Here is a 20,718-nt window from a genome sequence, read left to right as displayed (position 1 = left end):
CTGATGTAGTCTCTGGTTTATATGGGCCTTTCTGTCTCTTGGGCTCATAATTACCTTGTGTCCTTGGTGTTCTTCGTTCTCCTTTGTTCCAGATGGGTTGAGACCCATTGAGGCATCTCAGATGGCCGCTTGCTAGTGTTTAAGGCCCCAGACGCCACTTTCCAAAGTGGGATGCAGAATGTTTTCTTAATAGATTTTGTTATGCCAGTTGACTTAGATGTTCTCTGAAACCATGGTCCCCAAACCCCTGCCCCTGCTATACTGGCCTTCGAAGCATTCAGCTTATTCAGGAAACTTCTTTGCTTTTGGTTTAGTCCAATTGTGCTGACCTCGTCTGTATTGTGTGTTGTCTTCCCCGTCACCTGAAGTAGTTCTTATCTACTATCTAATTTGTGGATACTCCTCTCCCACCCTCCCTCCCTTTCCCCTCTCATAACCGTCAAAGAATATTTTCTTCTCTGTTTGAACCATTTCTCGAGTTCTTATAATAGTTCACCTGTCTTTTTCTATGCTGATTTTCTCAGTGTTACATTTTTATATTTGCTTTCTAACTCCTGGACTCCCATCCCCAAACCAGATCTTAGAATTTCTAGGTTCTTGCTTTAGAATGACATTTAGGAGTATTGCAGATTCAGTCACTCATTCATTTGACAACTTGGGTAGGGGAGGGGGAGTGGTTGGCAGGTAAACATAGAAGGCGTGCATTGTTTGTGGTAGGTATTAGGTCCCCAGTAGATATTTGGATAGAACAACAGAGGGCCTGTGAACAACCTCATTATCCCTTTAAAAGCGTCTTATTGTAAGTCACCTTATTTTGTGTTTACTCATTGGTGAAGGAAGAAGAGGGTCTGGAACTATTTCAGTCAATTCCATAGTAAAGGTTGATTTGAAAATTTTAGAGAGTGATATATGTACTCTGAGTAAGGAAAGTGTGATGGTAAATGGTAGCAGCAGGCTGTTTACTAGTATGAATATTGCCCTATCTTCTGCTTTCCTTGGGTTTTGTGGGAATTTTCTTGTTATAGTTCTCATAAAGACTATTTTAGCATTTGGGTGTATTATGTTACTACTATTAAGCTTCTAGAAAATCAAAATGTGATTGTTCCAAGTCTGATATTTTTCTGTGTCTGAAACCTACATGTGTAGAATCTTACGTGTTAAGTTGAAGGTTTAGTTTTATGGTTTCTCATTTAAATAACCTGTCCTTAAAAAATGGTAAAATACTTAAATTCAAAAATATGTCAGTGGTTATAAATCAAAGTTTGATCATTTTGCTTACCAGAATCATGTTTGTAATTTCCATGTAATTTGGTGCTTTTACTTAGTCTTCAAACATTTATGGTAATAGAAAAAGCCATAATTTTGATAGCATCTAAGAAACAGATTGTACTCATTTTTAAGTACACTGAAAATGTAGTGAGATCTCAGGGTTTTAAATGACTTCTGTAAGGATATTTTTAAATCAGAATTAGCAGTAATTAAACTGGGCCTTACCATTTACTAGCTGTATTATATTGAGTAAAGTTGTTTAACCCCAGTGTTCTCATCTGTATAGTGGGATTAATAACAGGTCATACAAATATTCAAAGGATTAAATAAGATGATGTGTAAAGTATTTAACCTTTTTTGCCTGATAAGTAAGTGTTCAACAAATGGTAACTATTTGGGGTGATTTTTCTTATCTTCCTTTTGGTTCTGTTTTTTTGTCTCTAATCTTTGTATTTGAAAATTGTATACGGAAATGTGGTCTATGTAAAGAAGCATGTTACCTTACTGATATGGATTGAATCATTTTCCAAAAAAAAAATTTGTGTTGTAAATTCTCGCCCCTGTACCTGTTGTTGAAAGGAGCCCTGGCGGTACAGTGGTTAAGCGTTCAGCTGTTAACTGGAAGATTGGCAGTGTGAACCCACCAGCTGCTCTGTGGGAAAAAGTCTCAGCCTCCTTCTGTAAAGATTACAGCCTTGGAAACCCTATGGGGCAGTTCTGCTCTGTCCTGTAGGGTTGCTATGAGTTGGAATCAAAGGTAGCAGGTTTAGGTTTCATTTTTATACCTGCGTCTGTGGTCCCATTTGGGAATGGATTTTGTTACGTTAATGAAGCACTATTAGTATAGTTGTTGTTGTGCCATCAAATCGGTTCTGACTCATACCAACCCTGTGTACAGAAGAACGAAACACTGCCCAGTCCTGCACCATCCTCACAATGCTTGCTACGCTTGAGACATTGTTGCAGACACTGTGTCAGTACACCTTCTTGAGAATCTTCCTCTTTTTGATTAACCCTGTACTTTACGAAGCATGATGTCCTTCTCCAGGGACTGGTCCCTCCTGATAACATGTCCAAAGTACATGAGATGGAATTCTTGTTTCTAGGGAGCATTCTGGCTGTATTTCTTCCAAGACAGATTTGTTTGTTCTTTTGACAGTCCATGGTATATTTAATATTCTTCGCCAACATAATTCGAATGCGTTGCTTCTTCTTTGGTCTTTCTTTTTCATTGTCTTTTAGCTTTCGCATGCATTGAGGCAGTTGGATAACACCATGGCTTGGGTCAGGTGCACCTTAGTCCTCAAAGTGACATCTTTGCTTTTGAACACCTTAAAGAGGTCCTTTGCAGCAGATTTAAAATCTGATTTCTTTACGGCTCCTTCTGTGGGTGTTGATTGTGGATCCAAATAAAATGAAGTCCTCGACAACTTCGGCATTTTCTCTGTTTATCATGATGTTTATTGGTCCAGTTGTGAGGACTTTTTTTTTTTTTTTTATGTTTAGGCGCAATCCCTGCTCTAAGTCTTTGATCCTAAGTGCTTCAAGTCCTCTTTGCTTTCAGCAAGCAAGGTTGTGTCATCTGCATAATGCAATAGGGTATGTCTTAAATCAGTCTCTCTTGAGATATAAAAGAGCAGATTAAGCAAGCAAGCACAAATAGAGGGGACGATACATGCCATATGATCACCAGGGAACCCAAGAACAGAAGCTGAAAAGACAGGGACCTTCCCCTAGACATGGACCTGCCCTGAATTAGTCTCCTAAACTGTGAGAAAACAAATTTCTGTTAAAGCCACCCACTTGTGGCATTTCTGTTATAGCAGCACTAGATAACTAAGATACTTAAAACCAAGAGTGGTAGGATGAATGGATATTTTTAGAGAAATAGCCATTGTTGTATGTTAACTGTGTAAGAACTTCAATTTTTTTGTTTCGCAAAAAGGCCAGGTCATTTAGGTTTAACATTTCTCTGCAACTTTGGTTTCTAATAGTTGAATGATCTGAGAAAAAGTAGAATTGTCTTTCTCAGATTTAATATTATAAAAGGGTAACTGGTTTATAAAATTATAGAAGATTATTACTCTGCTTTAGAGTCAATCACTAAGTGAAATTGTATAATATGAAGGCCCACTTGGATTTTAAAATTTTATAGCCAGTTTCTTGCTCATGTTTCAACTTCCTGTATTTTCACCAACAGGATTCATTCAGAAAAAAGGCTGTGACAACTTTACTTTAAAAATTCTTCTTTCTAGTCTATATGTAGACTTAAGCCTAAGAGAAGATAGGGTACAAGAGCAGCTTAATTTTTCCTCTCAAAATTTGAAGCAAAGTCTCTTAGACCAAAACAGTTTATTAATCCTATTCTTTAGAATAAAAGGAACACATTTCAACAAGTTTATGTGTTAATATCCAGTTAAATTCAGGCAGATGTTTCTTTTTCTGAGTAGAAATCCATTTTTTGTCCTGGAATGAGGGTCTGGGGGATGTTGAAGTTAGATTTGGGACATCGGGAAACATTTTTTTTTTTAAAGATGATGCAGAATCTTGCACAGCTTCTGCCACATTGATGTATACGATGTTTACCTACGAATATTAAGCTTCTCTACGTGGACTGTCACCATTTGGGAAAAAAAATTAAGATGGATGCTTTGTTCTTTTGCATCATTTGATTTTGTTTTCCTCCTTGAGATAGTTACTATGGCTTAAATCTCTAATTTTGAGAACACAGTTACTTCTCCTTTTCTTAAAAGAGTGGTTTTCAACCAAAATAGGATTATAGGCAATCCTCAGATTACAAATGAGATAAGTTCCTGACTGTGTCTTTAAGTCGAATTTTAAGTCAGAACAGATGCATAAGATACTTACTTAGCATCACTTTAGTGCAAGAAAGGAGCCCTGGTGGTGCTGTGGGTAGGCACTTGGCTGCTAACCAAAAGGTCAGCAGATTGAATCCACCAGCCGCTCCTTGGAAACTATATGAGGCAGTTCTCTACTCTGTTTTACAGGGCTGCTGAGTTGGAATACCAACCGCAGTGGGTTTTGGGTTAGCACAAGAAAAGGCCCACAGCCTTTTAATGATTTAAAAGCAGCACATGCAGCAAGTGAAGGTGATTGTGATGAAGAATTTCTTCTCAGTAGGGGTTGGTTTGCTCCTTTCAAAGTGAGGGCAAATTTACGTAACATTAAAGGGCAAGTACCGGTTGGGTACTTTCATAACCAGGGGACTGCCTGTATTTTGTCTTCACCAGGGCAGATAAAATGTCACATCACAGATGCAGCAAGCCATGCCAACTGCTTGGAAGTTAAGGTGAACAAGTTTGAATTAGAGTGTCACAGTCCCTTGATCAACTGTTTTCTCATTCTGTGGTTAGTGTAAATGCCACTATAAATGACCAGGGGACAGAGTACTAACTCTTTAAGGAAATACTGAAATTGTAACTTTGTGCTGCAGCAGCTTCTGGTCCTTACAACCAACCCAAAACCAAACCTGTTGCCCTCGAGTCGATTCCAACTCATAGCGACCCTGTGGGACAGTGGTGTCTAAATTGAGCTTGTGGTCCATAGTGTGGAAAATCTTAAGTGTAACACCACATTCATTAATGTTGCCAATGACTTTCTCTTTTCCCCCCTCACTTCCTAGCTCCCTATATCCAAGTGGCACCTTACAAGGGTCTAGCATCCTACTTTTTCACGCAGAGAAAAACCTGAGTGGAGACAGATCTTTACAGTCTAGTCAAATGTGAAAGTGGACATAGGCCCTGATGCTCACATAACCTTCTTCCCTCTTCCCTGTTTTAGAGGGAAGATAGCAAAGGGGGAATTTGTAAACCTATTCAGTGCATCCAAACATGCTAAATACAATTTTTAAAAATTACTTTCATTTTGCGCATCTGATCTACCGTCTCTCACAACGGAAGCCTTTTCAGGGAGCCTACACGCTGATGGTGTAAAAGCAGTGATGGGTAAAACTTCCGGAGCTTTAGTGTCAGTCTAGACGGTGGCACTAAACTGTCCCACTAGTTATTGTATTCTTCACAGACACACACTTACAGTTAAAAAAAACATGCCCTAGATGAAGCAGTACAATTCTTAATTTTATTGAATCCTCGACTTTGGTTACAGATTTTTTTTTAATTGTGGTAAAAAGTATATAACAAAAACAAATTTTTTAAAAATTTTGACTGTGTTTTAAGTGAAAGTTTACAAATCAAGTCAGTCTCATACAAAAATGTGTATACACCTTGCTGTATACTCGTTTTTTTGGGGGTACTAGTTGCTCTCTCCCCAATGAGACAGCACACCCCTCCTTCCACCCCCTATTTTCATGTCCATTCAGCCACCTTCTGTCCCCCTCTGCACTCCCATCTCCGCTCCAGGCAGGAGCTGCCAACATAGTCTCATGTCTCTTCTTGATCCAAGAAGCTCAAACCTCATCAGTATCATTTTCTATTCTATAGTCCAGTCCAGTCCCTGTCTGAAGAGTTGACTTTGGAATGGTTCCTGTCTTGGACTAACAGAAGGCCTGGGGACCATGACCTCCGGGGTCCTTCTAGTCTCACTCAGACCATTAAGTCAGGTCTTTTTAAGAGAATTAGAGGTCTACATCCCAGTGCTCTTGCTCTCTTGCTCCCTCGGAGGTTCTCTGTTGTGTTCCCTGTCAGGGCAATCATGAGTTGTAGCTGGACACCATCTAGTTCTTCTGGTCTCACGCTGATGTAGTCTCTGGTTTATGTGGCCCTTTCTGTCTCTTGGGCTCATAATTACCTTGTGTCTTTGGTGTTTTTCATTCCCTTTGCCCCAGGTGGGTTGAAACCAAATGACGCATTTTAGATGGCCTGGTGCGAGCATTTAAGACCCCAGATGCCACTCTCCAAAGTGGTATGCAGAATGTTTTCTTAATAGATTTTATTATGCCAATTGACCTAGATATCCCCTGAGACCATGGTCCCCAAACCCCTGCCCCTGCTACACTGGCCTTCAAAGCATTCAGTTTATTCTGGAAACTTCTTTGCTTTTGGTTTAGTCCAGTTGTGCTGACCTGTCCTGTATTGTGTCTTCTCTTTCCATTCATCTAAAATAGTTCTTCTCTACTATCTAATTAGTGACTACCCCTCTCCCTCCCTCCCTCCCTCTCTCCCTGCTCTCATGACCATCAAGAATATTTACTTCTCGGTTTGAACTATTTCTTGAGTTCTTATAATAGTGGACCCATACAATATTTGTCCTTTTGCAACTGACTAATTTCACTCAGCATAATGCTTTCCAGATTCCTCCATGTTATGAAATGTTTCACGGATTCATCATTGTTCTGTATCGATGCGTAGTATTCCATTGTGTGAATATACCATAATTTATCCATTCATCCGTAGATGGACACCTTGGTTGCCTCCATCTTTTTGCTATTGTAAACAGTGCTGCACTGAACATGGGTGTGCATATATCTGTTCGTGTAAAGGCTCTTATTTCTCTGGGATATGTTTCAAGGAGTGAAATTGCAGGATCGTATGGTAGTTCTATTTCTAGTTGTTTAAGGAAATGCCAAATCGATTGCCAAAATGGTTGTACCATTTTACATTACCACCAGCAGTGTATAAGTGTTCCAGTTTCTCCACAGCCTCTTCAACATTTATTATTTTGTGGTTTTTGGGTTGACGCCAGCCTTGTTGGAGTGAGATGGAATCTCATTGTAGTTTTGATTTGCATTTCTCTAATGGCTAATGATCATGAGCATTTCCTCATGTATCTTTTAGCTACCTGAATGTCATCTTTAGTGAAGTGTCTGTTCATATCCTTTGCCCATTTTTTAATTGGGTTATTTGTCTTTTTGTAGTTGAGTTTTTGCAGTATCATATAGATTTTAGAGATCAGATGCCGATTGGAAATGTCATAGCTAAAAACTTTTGCCCAGTCTATAGGTAATCTTTTTACTCTTTTGGCGAGCATAAGTGTTTGATTTTTAGGAGATCCCAGTTATCTAGCTTCTCTTTTGGTATTTGTGTGTTGTTAGTAATGTTTTGTAACTGTTTATGCCATGTATTAGGGTAGCATTGTCCATATTTTTTCTTCCATGATCTTTATTGTTCTAGATTTTATATTTAGGTCTTTGATCAGTTTTGAGTTAGTTTTTGTGCATGGTGTGAGGTATGGGTCTTGTTTCATTTTTTTTGCAGATGGCTATCCAGTTATGCCAGCACCATTTGTTAAATAGACTATCTTTTCCCCATTTAACTGACTTAGGGCCTTTGTTAAATATCAGCTGCTCATATGTGGATGGATTTATGTCTAGTTTCTCAATTCTATTCCATTGGTTTATGTATCTGTTGTTGTACCAGTACCAGGCTGTTTTGACTGCTGTGGCGGTATAAAACCCAAAAACCAAACCCAGTGCCATCGAGTTGATTCCGACTCATAGCAAACCCTATAGGACAGAGTAGAACTGCCCCATAGAGTTTCCAAGGAGCACCTGGTGGAAAACCTAGAAGAAATTTATCCATTTCTTCTAGGTTTTCAAATTTGTTGGAGTAAAATTTTTTCTTAGTAATCTGATATGATTCTTTTAATTTCAGTTGAGTCTGTTGTGATATTGCCCTTCTCATTCTTGTTCGGGTTATTTGCTTCCTCTCCTGTTTTTCTTTTGTCAGTTTGGCCAGTGGTTTATCAGTTTCGTCATTTTTTTCCAAGAACCAGCTTTTGGTTCCGTTAACTCTTTCAATTGTTTTTCTGTTCTCTGTTTCATTTAACTCTGCTCTAATTTTTATTATTCGCTTTCTTCTGGTGCCTGAGGGTTTCTTTTTTCCTCTCTTTCTAGTTGTTGTAGGGATAATTCTTTGAATTTGGCCCTTCTTTTTGTATGTGTGTATTTATTGATATAAATTGACCTCTGAGTACTGCTTTTGCTGTGTCCCAAAGGTTCTGATAGGAAGTGTTTTCATTCTCATTGGGTTTTGTGAATTTCTTTATTCCATCCTTTATGTCTTCTATAACCCATTCATTTTTGAGCAGGGTATTGCTGGGTTTCCAAGAGTTTTGATTTCTTTTTCCTGCTTTTTCTGTTTTTGATTTCTACTTTTATGGCCTTATGGCTAGAGAGGAAACCCTGGTGGCGTAGTGGTTAAGTGCTAGAGCTGCAAAGCAAAAGGTCAGCAGTTCAAATCCATCAGGCGCTCCTTGGAAACCCGATGGGGCAGTTCTACTCTGTCCCATAGGGTCGCTGTGAGTCATAATTGACTCGACAGCAATGGGTTTGGCTTTTTTGGTTTTATGGTCAGAGAAGACGCTTTGTAATGTTTCGATGTTTTGGATTCTGCTAAGGCTTGCTTTATGACCTAATATCTGGTCTATTCTAGAGAGTATTCAGTGTGCACTAGGAAAGAAAGTACACTTTGCTGCAGTTGGGTGGAGTGTTCTGTATATGTCTATGAGGTCTTGTTGGTTGGTCGTGGCATTTAGATCTTCCGTGTGTTTATTGAGCTTCTTTCTGCTTGTTCTTTCCTTCACCGAAAGTGGTGTGTTGAAGTCTTCTGCTGTTATTTTGGAGCTGTCTCTCTCACTTTTCAATGTTGTTAGAGTTTGTTTTATGTATGTTGCAGCTCTGTCCTGGGACGCATAAATATTTAATATGGTTATATCCTCCTTGTGTATTGTCCCTTTAATCATTATATAGTGTCCTTCCTTGTCGTTTCTGGTGGATTTAATTCTTAAGTCTGTTTTGTCAGAAATTAAAATTGCCACGTCTACATTTTTTTGTTTGATTGATATATTTTTTAAGGTGTGTCTTTTACAGGCAGTGTATATATGGATCATGTTTTTTAATCCATTATGCCACTCTCTCTCTATTGGTGCATTTAGCCCATTTATATTCATCATAATTATGGATGGGTTTTATGAGTTTAGTGCTGTCATTTTGATGTCTGTTTTTGCATGTTGTTGATAGTTTCTTTATCACACTTAATTTTTTGTGCTGAGTATTTTATCTTTACATACTGTCTTTTCCTCTTATTCGTTGTTGTTGATTTTGTTTCTGCTGAGTCTTTATTTTTTTCTTGTATTTTATTTTGATGAGTAGGATTGTTAATCTCCTTTGTTGTTACCTTAATATTTACCCCTATTTTTCTAAGTTTAAACCTAGCTTTTATTTCTTTATATGGCCTTGTTTTCTTCTCCATATGAAAGATCTATGTATGGCTACATTTCTTAGTCCCTCTTAATTGTTTTAATGTTGTCTTCTTTTACCTAATAACATCGCTGTTTCCCTGTTTTGAGTGTTTTTTTGTCTTTGTTTATTTTTGTGATTTCCCTGTCTGGGTTGACATCCGATTGCTCTGCCCAGTGTTCTAGTCTTGGGTTGATACCTGATATTATTGATTATCTAACCAAAGAACTCCCTTTAGTATTTCTTACAGTTTTGGTTTGGTGTTTACGAATTCCCTAAACTTTTGTTTATCTGGAAATGTCCTAATTTCACCTTCGTATTTGAGAGACAGTTTTGCTGGACATATGATTCTTGGCTGGCAATTTTTTTCCTTCAATTTTTTATGAGAGCCACTCCAGTGCCTTCTTGCCCGCATGGTTTCTGCTGAGTAGTCCGAGCTTATTCTTTTTGACTCTCCTTTCTAGGTGACTTTTCCTTTATCCCTAGTCACTCTTAAAGTTCTCTCTTTATCTTTGGTTTTGGCAAGTTTGATTATAATATGTCTTGGTGACTTGCTTTTAAAATCTACCATATGTGGAGTTTGATGAGCATCTTGGATTGATATCTTCTCGTCTTTCACGACTTCAGGGAAGTTTTCTGCCAACAAGTCTTCAGCAATTCTCTCTGTATTTTTTGTTATCCCTCCGTGTTCTGGCACTCCAATCACTCATAGGTTATTTCTCTTGATAGAGTCCCACATGATTCTTAAGGTTTCTTCATTTTTTAAAATTCTTTTATCTGATATTTCTTCAAATATATTAGTACCAAGTGTTATATCTTCAATCTCACTAATTCTGGCTTCCACTTACCCAATTCTGCCCCTCTGACTTTCTACTGAGTTGTCTAATTCTGCAATTTTATTGTTAATCATCTGAATTTCTGATTGCTGTCTCTCTGGATTCTTGCAGCTTATTAAATTTTTCATTATGTTCTTGAGTAACCTTTTTAATTTCTTCAACTGCTTTAGCTGTGTGTTCCTTGGCTTTTTGTGCTTTTTGCCTGATCTCCTTCCTGATGTTTTGAAGAGTTCTGTATATTAATCTTTTTTATTCTACAGCTGGTAATTAAAGGGAGGCACCTTCATCCAGAAGATCCCTTTTATCTTTGTTTTGAGAGCTTGTTGCAGTGATCATGGTGTGTTTCTTTATGTCATTTGATATTGACTGTTGTCTCTGAGCCATCTGGAAGTTAGCGTATTAGTTTATGTTTGCTTACTGTGTCGTAGCTTCTTGCTTTGTTTTGTTTTGATATGCCCAGATAGGCTGCTTGAGTGATCTAGCTTGATTATTTTCGCCTTTGTAGCTCTACCATCCTGTCACCAGATGGCTAGAGCTGTTATCAGGTATACCAGCCTAGGAGTCTGTTCGCTTTTCTTATATCAATTCAGCTCAGGTGTCTAGGTAGTTGGTCATCAAGTGTGTGGTACAGGCTCTGTCCCAAGAGTCTTAGAGGGGCAGGGGTGATTGGTGTAGGTACCGGTATCTGGTTGCAGCAGAGGGTCACGCTCTGAACAAGGCAGGGGGCTGACAACCATCCCCCAAGTGCCTGTGAGGAAAGCGCATCCCTGTTACCTAGAATGCACAGGTGGGTGGGTTCTGCAGACAGACCGTTTGCACCCAGTGCTTTTGGTTGTCAGGACTGGGAGGTACCAGTTATCCTTGTACCCTTTTTGCAGGTGTCTAGGTGATGTGGGTGGAGCCACCAGTCCTTAGGCCCCTGATGTGGGTAGGTGAGGACCCTGTTTAATAGGCAAATCCGTGTCAAACATCAAATAGCCACCTCTCCACTGCACAGCTAAAACAGTTGCAGTCTGCCAACAAGGGTCTGTTCTCCTGAAATAGGTCCACACAGGTCCATGAAGGCGGGAAAGTTATTCAAAGTCCACACACCACTTACGCCTCGACAGTATCCCCATCTGTCCTGGCTGCCGAGGTTAGTGGAGCTGGCAGATGACCTTTTCCCCCAGTTGTGAATGTATTCCTTTTCCAAGGCTGGGAGAATGGCTCCGGATGCTCAGCAAGACCTATCTCTGGCCCAGGGGTATCGATAGCCCCTGAAGCTGACTTGGGGACTGTGGGTATGCTAAAACAAACTCAAGTACATAGCTTTTACCGAGAGCGCCATTCTTCTCTGGTTCCGGAGTTGTGAATAGGCTGTGCGGCTTGCTGTCTATCCTTGAGGAAACTGTGCCCGGAACGCTACTGCCAGCCCTGCCACGGTCACTCCAGGACATGGTGCCCGAAGGTTTCTGGCGATTCAGGTCCAGTAACTCCTCTCTGCTTCTAAACCATCTCTCCCTCCCCCTGCTGCTCAGTCCGTTTTCTAACTTTGCCTTTGATGTTCAGGGCACCTAGCTTGTCATAAATATAATCGTTTCACTTGTTTTTTCGGGTCTTTGTTGTAAGAGGGATCACCAGAAGCATCTGACTGCTCCACCATCTTGGCCTCACCCCCCTTTTAACATTTTTTAAGTGTACAACTAATTACTTTCCCCATGTTGTGTGATCAGCACTACTATCTATTTCTAAGACTTTTTTATTACCCCAAGTAGAATCATAAACATTAACTCACTATTTCCCCTCCCAGCAGCCCCTGCTAACCTCTGACCTACTTTCTGTCTCTATGTATTTGCCTTTTGTAGATGTTTCATATAAATGGGATCGTACAGTATTTGTCCTTCTGTGTCAGCATACGGTTTCAAGGCTTATCCATGTCATAGCGTGTATCAGACCTTCATTTCTTTTTGTGGCTGAGTAAATATTCCATTTTATGGATATACCACATTTTGTTTATCTTTGTACGTATTGATGATCGTTTGGGTTGTTTCCAGCTTTTGGCTGTTATGAATAATGCTGGGATGAACATTGGTGTATAAGTATCTGTTTGATTTCCTGCTTTCAGGACTTTTGACTCTGTACCTCAGAGTGGAATTGCTGAATCATATGCTGATTCTGTGTTTAAGGTTTGCCTAAGGTTAATCAGCCTTGAAAACCCTGTGGAACAGTTCTACTCTGAGACCAAAATTTTGAGAATTTCTGGTAATGAGTTTTATAAAAAATTACTGATTTGATATAATGGTCAGATAAATTTTAATGTTCATTTTTCTGTATTTCAATTTTTTTATTTTAAATTTCCCCAATTCCATAAATTAATAATCAGGAGTCCCATGTTTAGGTTGATTTTGTCAATTTGCCAGAACACTTTTAGAAAACCAGTAAATAGAATCCTTAAGGTACACATTTCTTAGTATAGTTTTATTATATTGGATGTTTTTGTATGAATTGGAAGTTTATCCCAAATGTGAATCCATGCCCGTTTTTTGATCCAAAACCCACTGCCGTTGAGTTGATTCCAACTCATAGCGACCCTATATAGCCTCTTTTTTTTTTCCACTGTGTCCTCTTGTAAATGAAGCTTGTTTCTTATTTAACGTTTATCTTCCACAACTTCTGTCCTTTTTGTGCGAAGGACATTTTAATGCCTAAATACTCACCTGTAACTAATTTGGAAAGGTTTTCATAGGTGTTGGTGGAGTCCATAATTATTACTAATGTTTTGAGCGTTATGAATACTATAGGAATGTACTGTGAATCTGGGTTTTATTGGTGATTAATAGTTCCCTTTGTTGCTATACAATGAAGTATAATAACTTTTGTAGCTACCCTGTTGGTTTTGGCTTGGGCTTGGTTCTGATAATGTTTGATAATTTACGTATAAGAATATAGTAACCTGCTTTTCTTTTTTTTTTTTTCTCTCGCTCTCTTTTTAACAGTTACATGGGAATTGGTCTTTCTGCTCAAGGTGTGAACATGAATAGACTACCAGGTATATTTGTAATTGAATTATAGTATTATAGTCTTAATAGCTAGCTCATTCTGGTTAATAATTTGAAATAATAATTTGAAATCGTTTACTGTATTGATTGTCTGTATTTTTGATCACCTGTGAGTTTTAAGTGGAAGCTGAGTGGTTTTTAAAAATATTAATAAATTTAAATTTTATGCTATTCAGCAAAACTTAAAACATATACCATGAATTTTTTGTGGTTGTTGTATTTTTGTTTCTTTGTTTTGTTTCTTCGTATTTTAACTTCTAGTAAATACGAGTTTTATATTTGGATCGTAACCTTGAAAACTTGCAATGATTGAATAGGATGTAATCTGTTTTACATTAAAATGTGTTTTTTTTTTCTTCTTCGTCTTTTGCGTGTGTGTGTGTTCTTACAAAACTCAAAGCAAAATTCCTTTTTCCTTTGGTATATTTGCAAAAGAATATGCATGGAAAACTTGGTCTCGGTGGATGTTGCATTTATATTTATTCTTTATTAAACGGTTATCTGTGTTTAATATGTTTTGTGTTCTTTGTAGGGAATTTATTTTCTTTAATGTTGTAACCAGTATTTTAATATAGAAAAATTATCTAGCATAATTTTTGGAGAATTTAAATATACATTTGGAATTTTTATCTTTGTACTATCTGTTATACTATTCTGTCTTATCTGTCATAATCTTAATGAATAGATCCTGTACAGAGGAACCTTATTTTTCTTTGTAAGTATACTGGAAATTTCTTTTTAGGTTGGGATAAACATTCATATGGTTACCATGGGGATGATGGACATTCATTTTGTTCTTCTGGAACGGGACAACCTTATGGACCAACTTTTACGACTGGTGATGTCATTGGTTGTTGTGTTAACCTTATCAACAATACCTGCTTCTACACCAAGAATGGACATAGTTTAGGTACTGAGATCATATATTGCATGTGCTATAACAAGATACGTGGTTATTATACTTAGAGCATTGTAATTACATTTATTATGATTCTCTATAGTGAGATGTCTCTGGAAATGGTTTCTTTGTTCTTTCCAGCTATAAATCGAGGAACAGGTGAAAATTTGTATTCTGTGAAGGCTACTTTGTATCACATGGATAGGAATAACTACAGAAGTAATTCCCAGACCCAGCTGTTCTAGTAATAGAAATGCTAAGAGTTCTGTGCTTTGCTTTGAACAAAACACTTCACAGTATGATTCAGTTTTCCAAGTAACAAGTGCTAAGAAAAGAGGACTGTCAATTCTTAGGATAATGTGCGGAGCAATAACAAAGAGAGGGAAAAGCTTGATGCTGCCAACCAGATGAAGGGCAATGACATACTAAAAGGCATTGGTAAAGAAGTGACTAAGTTCTGTGAAAGGGAGCAGAAATGAAACAAGCAAATAGTAACCACAAAACTAAGGAAAAAAAAGCAGGGGGGTTAATAAGAGGTACAGAGATTAATGAAAACTTGAAGGTAAGAGTGACAGGAAATTAGGATTTTTAGTTGAAAATGCACCAGTTGCACTTCAAATTTAAAATTGTGTATGGTCATCGTAGTTTCTTACAAGTTTTTTTTTGGTTTGAGGTTTTTTTTTTGTTTTTTGTTTTTTGTATTTCAGAAAGTACAAAGGACAGCAAAACTGATAACCTTAAACAAACAAAAGTTTCACATTATCTTTCACTGTTTGAAAAATCCTTGATTCACAAGAAATTATTTCTAATGGGATGAAGTGAAAGGAGGCTAAAACTAAGTATCTCCAGAAGGCAGAAACTCCAGTTTGTTTATAAATAGTATTTAAAAATTAGACTGTAAATAGTATGCTTAGACATAATACATGTTCCTTAATATAACACAAATTATATTGAATTTCGGTCATTCATAGAAAATTCTAATTTCTGGCTGTATTGGTAATCCTTATTCTTTTTTCACCTCTCAACACACTCAGTATATAAAACTGTGTAAATCTGTTTGATAGGCTAAGATTTATATTCAGTTTAAACTTTTACTTCTGATTATTCATTTTGATCCCTAAGTTCTGCTTTATTATCTTAAAGGTTGTCTCAGATCCACAAAAATACTTCTCTTCTTGTCCATAGCAGAATTCTCATTAAGGACTCCCAGAAAATAATGTGTGTATTGTGATGGGACTGTTGCAACCAGTTGGTCTAGGAGGATATAGCCCTTTAGTTGTTTGTTGTTAGTAGTCTGGCTCTGCCTTGTCCAAGCCGGTAACTGAGGTAGTCTTAGTTGGTTTGGCTGCTTAAGATATTTAAGATCTTAATAAAACTAGGAGAAGTCTGCTTTTAGTTATGACCTTTTATTTAAAAATGTAGAAGACATTTTTAACCCTATTCTCTTTATAGCTTTTCACACTTTCCAGGAAAAAAAAAATTATTTTAGGAGATAGGGAGATAATAGGTGATACAATTTTATTTTTTTCCTACTAGATTTTCATAAACATTTAAATTGCATTTTTATCTTGAATAAGAAAGCTTTTTTTAAAATATGAGAATGCTTCCTAAGAAAAGGGTATGTAATGATGGATTGTTCAAATTTTAAGTAAATTTGAAATGCTTGACATTTATAAATTTAATAAATATTTATTGAGCACATAGAGAGGGCTTATAACAGTGGTTAAGAAGGGTTCTTTAGTCAGGCTTACCTGAGTTTAACCCTAGTTTTGGCCATGTGACCTTAAGATACTTAACATTTCTGTGCCTCACTTGTTTTCAATTTGTGAAATAGGATCACTACCATACCTGCCTCGTAACATTGTTAGAGTAACTGAAACGATCATGCCGAATTCTTAGATCATTGCCTGGCACATAGTGAGCGCTCACTAAGTATTATTTATCATCGTTTGCCAGGTACTGCACTGGGTGCGTAGAGATACTGTGGGAAAACATCGGTGAGCAGAAATTATTCCTCTAGAGCAAGGGTCAACAAACTGTGGCCCATGCACCGAATCCAGTCTGCTGCCTGTATTTTTGAATAAAGTTTTATTGGACTCTTGCCGTACTCATTCCTTTATGTATTGTCTTTGGCTTCTTTCCCATTGCAGTGGCCAAGTTGGATATGTAGTTGCAGCAGAGACCGTCTGGCCTGCACCGACTAAAATATGGCTCTTCACAGAAAATACTAGCTGACCTCTGGTCCAAAAAAAAAAAAATTCTGCCGTCTAAGAGATAAACTGCCATTCAGTTACTATTTCCTTGTACCTCACAAAGCAGAAAAGCTGTATCCAAAGCTGATACATCTTTAGCTTTTATCTCATATTTTTCAAAGTATACATTTATTCATCATATAAAGAAATGGAAAGGTTGTATTTGACAAAATAATTAAGGGAAAAACATTTTAATACATACATGGGCTAACTTAATTTAAAATATTTTGACTTTGTTTTCTTGAATATATTTATCAATTGAGTACTTTTCAAAAAGTCTCTTGACTAAACTCAAGAATTAAGAAATTTAGAAGATCATTTTCTATGTAAAATTTAAATAATTATACCAGCCTGTTAAAGTGGAATTTTTTTGTGGTCTGAATGTGTATAGGTTGAGGTATATTTGGCAGTGTTCAAAAATCTTAATCTGTGGCATTAATTTGTATTTGTTGTTAAGAGTATTTGATAAAATGAGGATTTCAGTAATTATTGGCAAAAACAAATTTTTGCTAAAGCGGAATGTAGATTTAAACAGTGTGCGCAATGCAGGAGATAGACATCTTTGAGAAAAGTAATTGATTAGGCTGCCATTTTAAGAAAAATGGTATAAGTCTGCATTATAATATTTTGTTAAAATATTTTCTTTATTGTTTTCTGTATGTGTTTTCATTTTCTGGAATTTTAAGAGTTTTCATATTTGTTTATCTCACACTCACTTTGCCTTCTCATGAAGTAAAAGTTACCAGAATGTTTTATGTGGAGAAAACCTGCCAGCTTTCCTTTCCTTTGGACAAGCCAGCCTAAATTTACTAGTTTTTTAAAGTCATAAAAATAAGACTTGACTAAATACAAAGTGCTATTTGCACCTATTTAATTTAAAAAATATAGAGTTTATATTCAGCTAACCTTTTAACTTTATTATTTTAATAGAATCAGATAGGTCTGTTTTCTGTTGATACAGCACAAACATAGAGGCATAGAGTCTCAAGTGGGAAGAGGCCATGAAAATTATTGCTGTTGTTAGGTGGTGTTCAGTCAGTTCCGACTCATAGCGACCCTATGTACGAGAGAATGAAACACCGCAAAGATGGTTTAGCAGAAATGTCCTCGTTTTACGGGTGTCAGTCAAGACTGTAGAAAGAGTGATGCTCGTGTGGTTTTTGCTTGTTTCGTTTTAGTGTTTGTTTAGACTGGGAGATTGAGATTATTTATTATCTGATTTTGAGATAAGTAATACATTTGAATATTTGAAAGGAGTTTATGAGGTCATCACTTTGGGATGCCGTTAGACTTACTCCAGTGATGTTGACACTGCTGCAGTGTATGTGGAACATAGTTGTTGTTAGGTGCTGTCAAGTTGATTTCAACCAATAATGATCCCAAGTGACAGAGTGGAACTGCCCCATAGTTTTCTAGGCTGTGATCTTTATGGGAGCAGATCACCAGGTCGTTCTCCTGCGGAGCTGCTCGATGGGTTCAAAATACCAACCTTTTCGTTAACAGCCGAGTATGCTTAACTTTTGCACCACCAGGGCTTCTATTTGGAACATCACTGTGTTGAAGTTACTGTCGGAGGAGCTTCAAATGAAATTGTCAGCTGTGTAATCTTTATTCTTTGAAGGAAGAATTGATTTTTTCCCCCAGAGTAGCCAACAGTTTTTTCAAGAACGTACTTTTATTTTTTAAAAGAAATGAAAATACTGTAGTTTTCCTTTGTTCACCTTTTAATACACAATATCCCTCTGTTTCTTTCCCCTCAAAACTATTTAAAGCTAAATAAGATTAAGCAATGAGGCTGGATAAAGGAGGTTGGTGGTCAAAAATCAAATGGGACTATTTGCAAAACCTTTTTTTATATAGTCACTAATGTAGTTTTGTAAATACATGTAAAGCCACTTCAAAAAGAATGTAGGCAATGATAACCCAGTGCCCTCGAGTCAACTGCAACTCATAGCGACCCTACAGGACGGAGTAGAACTGCCCCATAGAGTTTCCAAGGAGCGCCTGGCAGATTCGAACTGCCGACCCTTTGCTTAGCAGCCATAGCACTTAACCACTACGCCACCAGGGTTTCCCAGAAATGAAAGTGGTGTATAACTCAACAGAGAATCCTGATGGAGCAGGAGAAAAGTGGGATACAGACCTCAAATTCTAGTAAAAAGACCAGACTTAATGGTCTGACTGAGACTGGAGGAACCCCAGAGGTCATGGCCACTGGACTCTCTGGTAGCCCGAAACTAAAACCATTCTCGAAGCCAGCTCTTCAGACAAAGATTAGACTGGACTATAAGACATAAAATGATACTAGTGAGGAGTGTGGTTCTTAGCTCAAATAGACACATGAGACTATGTGGACAGCCCGTCTGGAGGCGAGATGAGAAGGCAGAAGGGGACAGGAGCTGGTTGAATGGACGTGGGAAATAGAGGGCGGAGAGAAGAAGTGTGCTGTCACATTGTAGGGAGAGCAACTAGGGTCACATAACAATGTGTGTATACATTTTTGTATGAGAAACTGACTTGAATTGTAAGCTTTCACTTAAAGCACAACTAAAAAAAAAAGTTTTGTATGACCACCAAGACTGATGATCTCGAAGAGACAGCATTTGCTCAGACGTACATTAGTGCTATTGAGAAAAAAGCCAGTGTTGTTATTTTGTATTTAAGGTTTTTTATTTTTATCTTCCTTTGCCAATCTTTTCCTTCCTTTTGATTAGAAATTCATCTTCTCACCATAGCCTGCCTTTGAAAAACAGCTTCTAATACAGGTTTTTTTTTCCCCCCAGGTATTGCTTTCACCGACCTACCGGTAAGATATAATTTATCTTAAAAGCAGTTTTGCATTTCTAGTTAAAAAATAGTATAAGGAAATTAATATTAAACATGTATAGAAAGTTAAGAATGTGGTGCTATTGGCAGTTATGAAGTTTAATGCCTTGTGTAGAATCGAGGTCTCTCTGGCCACCCATTGTTATGGACCTTCAGAAATTAAACTCGGAATTACAGTGGAATCAGTTGTACAAGAGAATTTTGTTGTTGTTAAAAAGGAGTCATTTCTAAAATACACTTTTTAATATCACTGTGCATTCATTCAGTAAGTGTTTATTTGGTGTCATTGGCCTTTTCATCAAAGGTGTGCACAACAGTTATTTCTTCATTCAGCATATATTGAGGGCCTACTGTGTGGCTGGCTCTGTGCTTGGGATACAAGATTGAACTAAAAAGATGGAGATCTCTGCTTTTGGAGTTTGTAGTATTCAAACTAGTGGGGGGACTGGACAATAAGTAATACATTAAAAACAAGCAAATTATAACATATATCAAAAGATTTTAAGTACTATGGAAAGAGAAAAAATAGAGTACAAGAGTGCCAGAGACAAGACAGATTTGTATATACATTGTTTGCCAATGCTCACGGTGAGACTTGAGCAAAGATTTTTGAAGGAGTGAAGAAATTAGCCATATGTAGAGGAAGAATGCCCAGGCAGAGGGAACAATTAGAGCAAGGGTCCTACAGCAGGAATATACCTGACTTGTTTGAAGAATAGCATGAAGTGTGGCTAAAGAGGAGTGAGTGAGGCAGAGATGAGTAGGAGATGAGTCAGAGATATGAGTGGGGGTGGGGGTGCTAGAGCATCTAGACCTGATGGGCCATTGCAGGGATTTGGGTGTTTACTCTGAGTGAAATGCAAAGACATTGCAGTTTTCATTGTCATGATGGGACTTCACTTTTTCAAAGCTCACCGATGCTGGGTTGAAGAGTACACTGTAGGAGAGTAACGTAGAAGCCAGGAGACGTGTGAGGGACCCTTGCAGAAACTCAAGTGAGATATAACGATGACTTCATCGGTCGACATGTGAAAAGTCTGATTCTAGAAACCTTATTTATCAAATAAAGTCATTGTAATATGCATCATATTTAACACTAAGAAAAAAACTGTAACACAGTGCTTATCACTTTGAATTTTTATTTTATATTTACTTGGTGATCTCTTATGGTTAAACAGATTTTCCAAAATCACTATCACTTGTACACCTAGAAAGGATGAGATAAGCAATTGTTTAAGGTATTCCCCAGACTTTTTTGTATTCAGAGCCCAACCTTTTAAATCACTTTTTAGGGTCGCTGTCCATTTGTCCATGGTTTTCTACATGGTATTGTCTTCTGTGCCATCAAGAGCACCTGCGATGCAGTATTTCTTAAGAGTTCTCTATTATGTCTCTAGGATTTCTCCTAAGTTGTTGATCCCATTATGCACATTTGATGCTGTCA

At 37.6% G+C, this 20,718-nt stretch overlaps 1 protein-coding gene across 1 annotated transcript in view; it reads left to right on the top strand.

The window, feature by feature from the left end:
* The window catches only part of RANBP9 (RAN binding protein 9), a 127,806-nt gene that overhangs the window by 65,804 nt on the left and 41,284 nt on the right, over positions 1–20,718 (top strand). The window contains exons 3-5 of the mRNA XM_003416486.3: positions 13,236–13,288; positions 14,041–14,208; positions 19,232–19,254. Of these exons, the coding sequence (XP_003416534.3) occupies positions 13,236–13,288; positions 14,041–14,208; positions 19,232–19,254 (244 nt within the window). The remainder of the gene's footprint in view (positions 1–13,235; positions 13,289–14,040; positions 14,209–19,231; positions 19,255–20,718) is intronic.

Source organism: Loxodonta africana, chromosome 1 (assembly GCF_030014295.1).
Source record: "Loxodonta africana isolate mLoxAfr1 chromosome 1, mLoxAfr1.hap2, whole genome shotgun sequence".
Taxonomy (NCBI): domain Eukaryota; kingdom Metazoa; phylum Chordata; class Mammalia; order Proboscidea; family Elephantidae; genus Loxodonta; species Loxodonta africana.
This window is presented reverse-complemented; position numbering and strand designations above follow the sequence as displayed.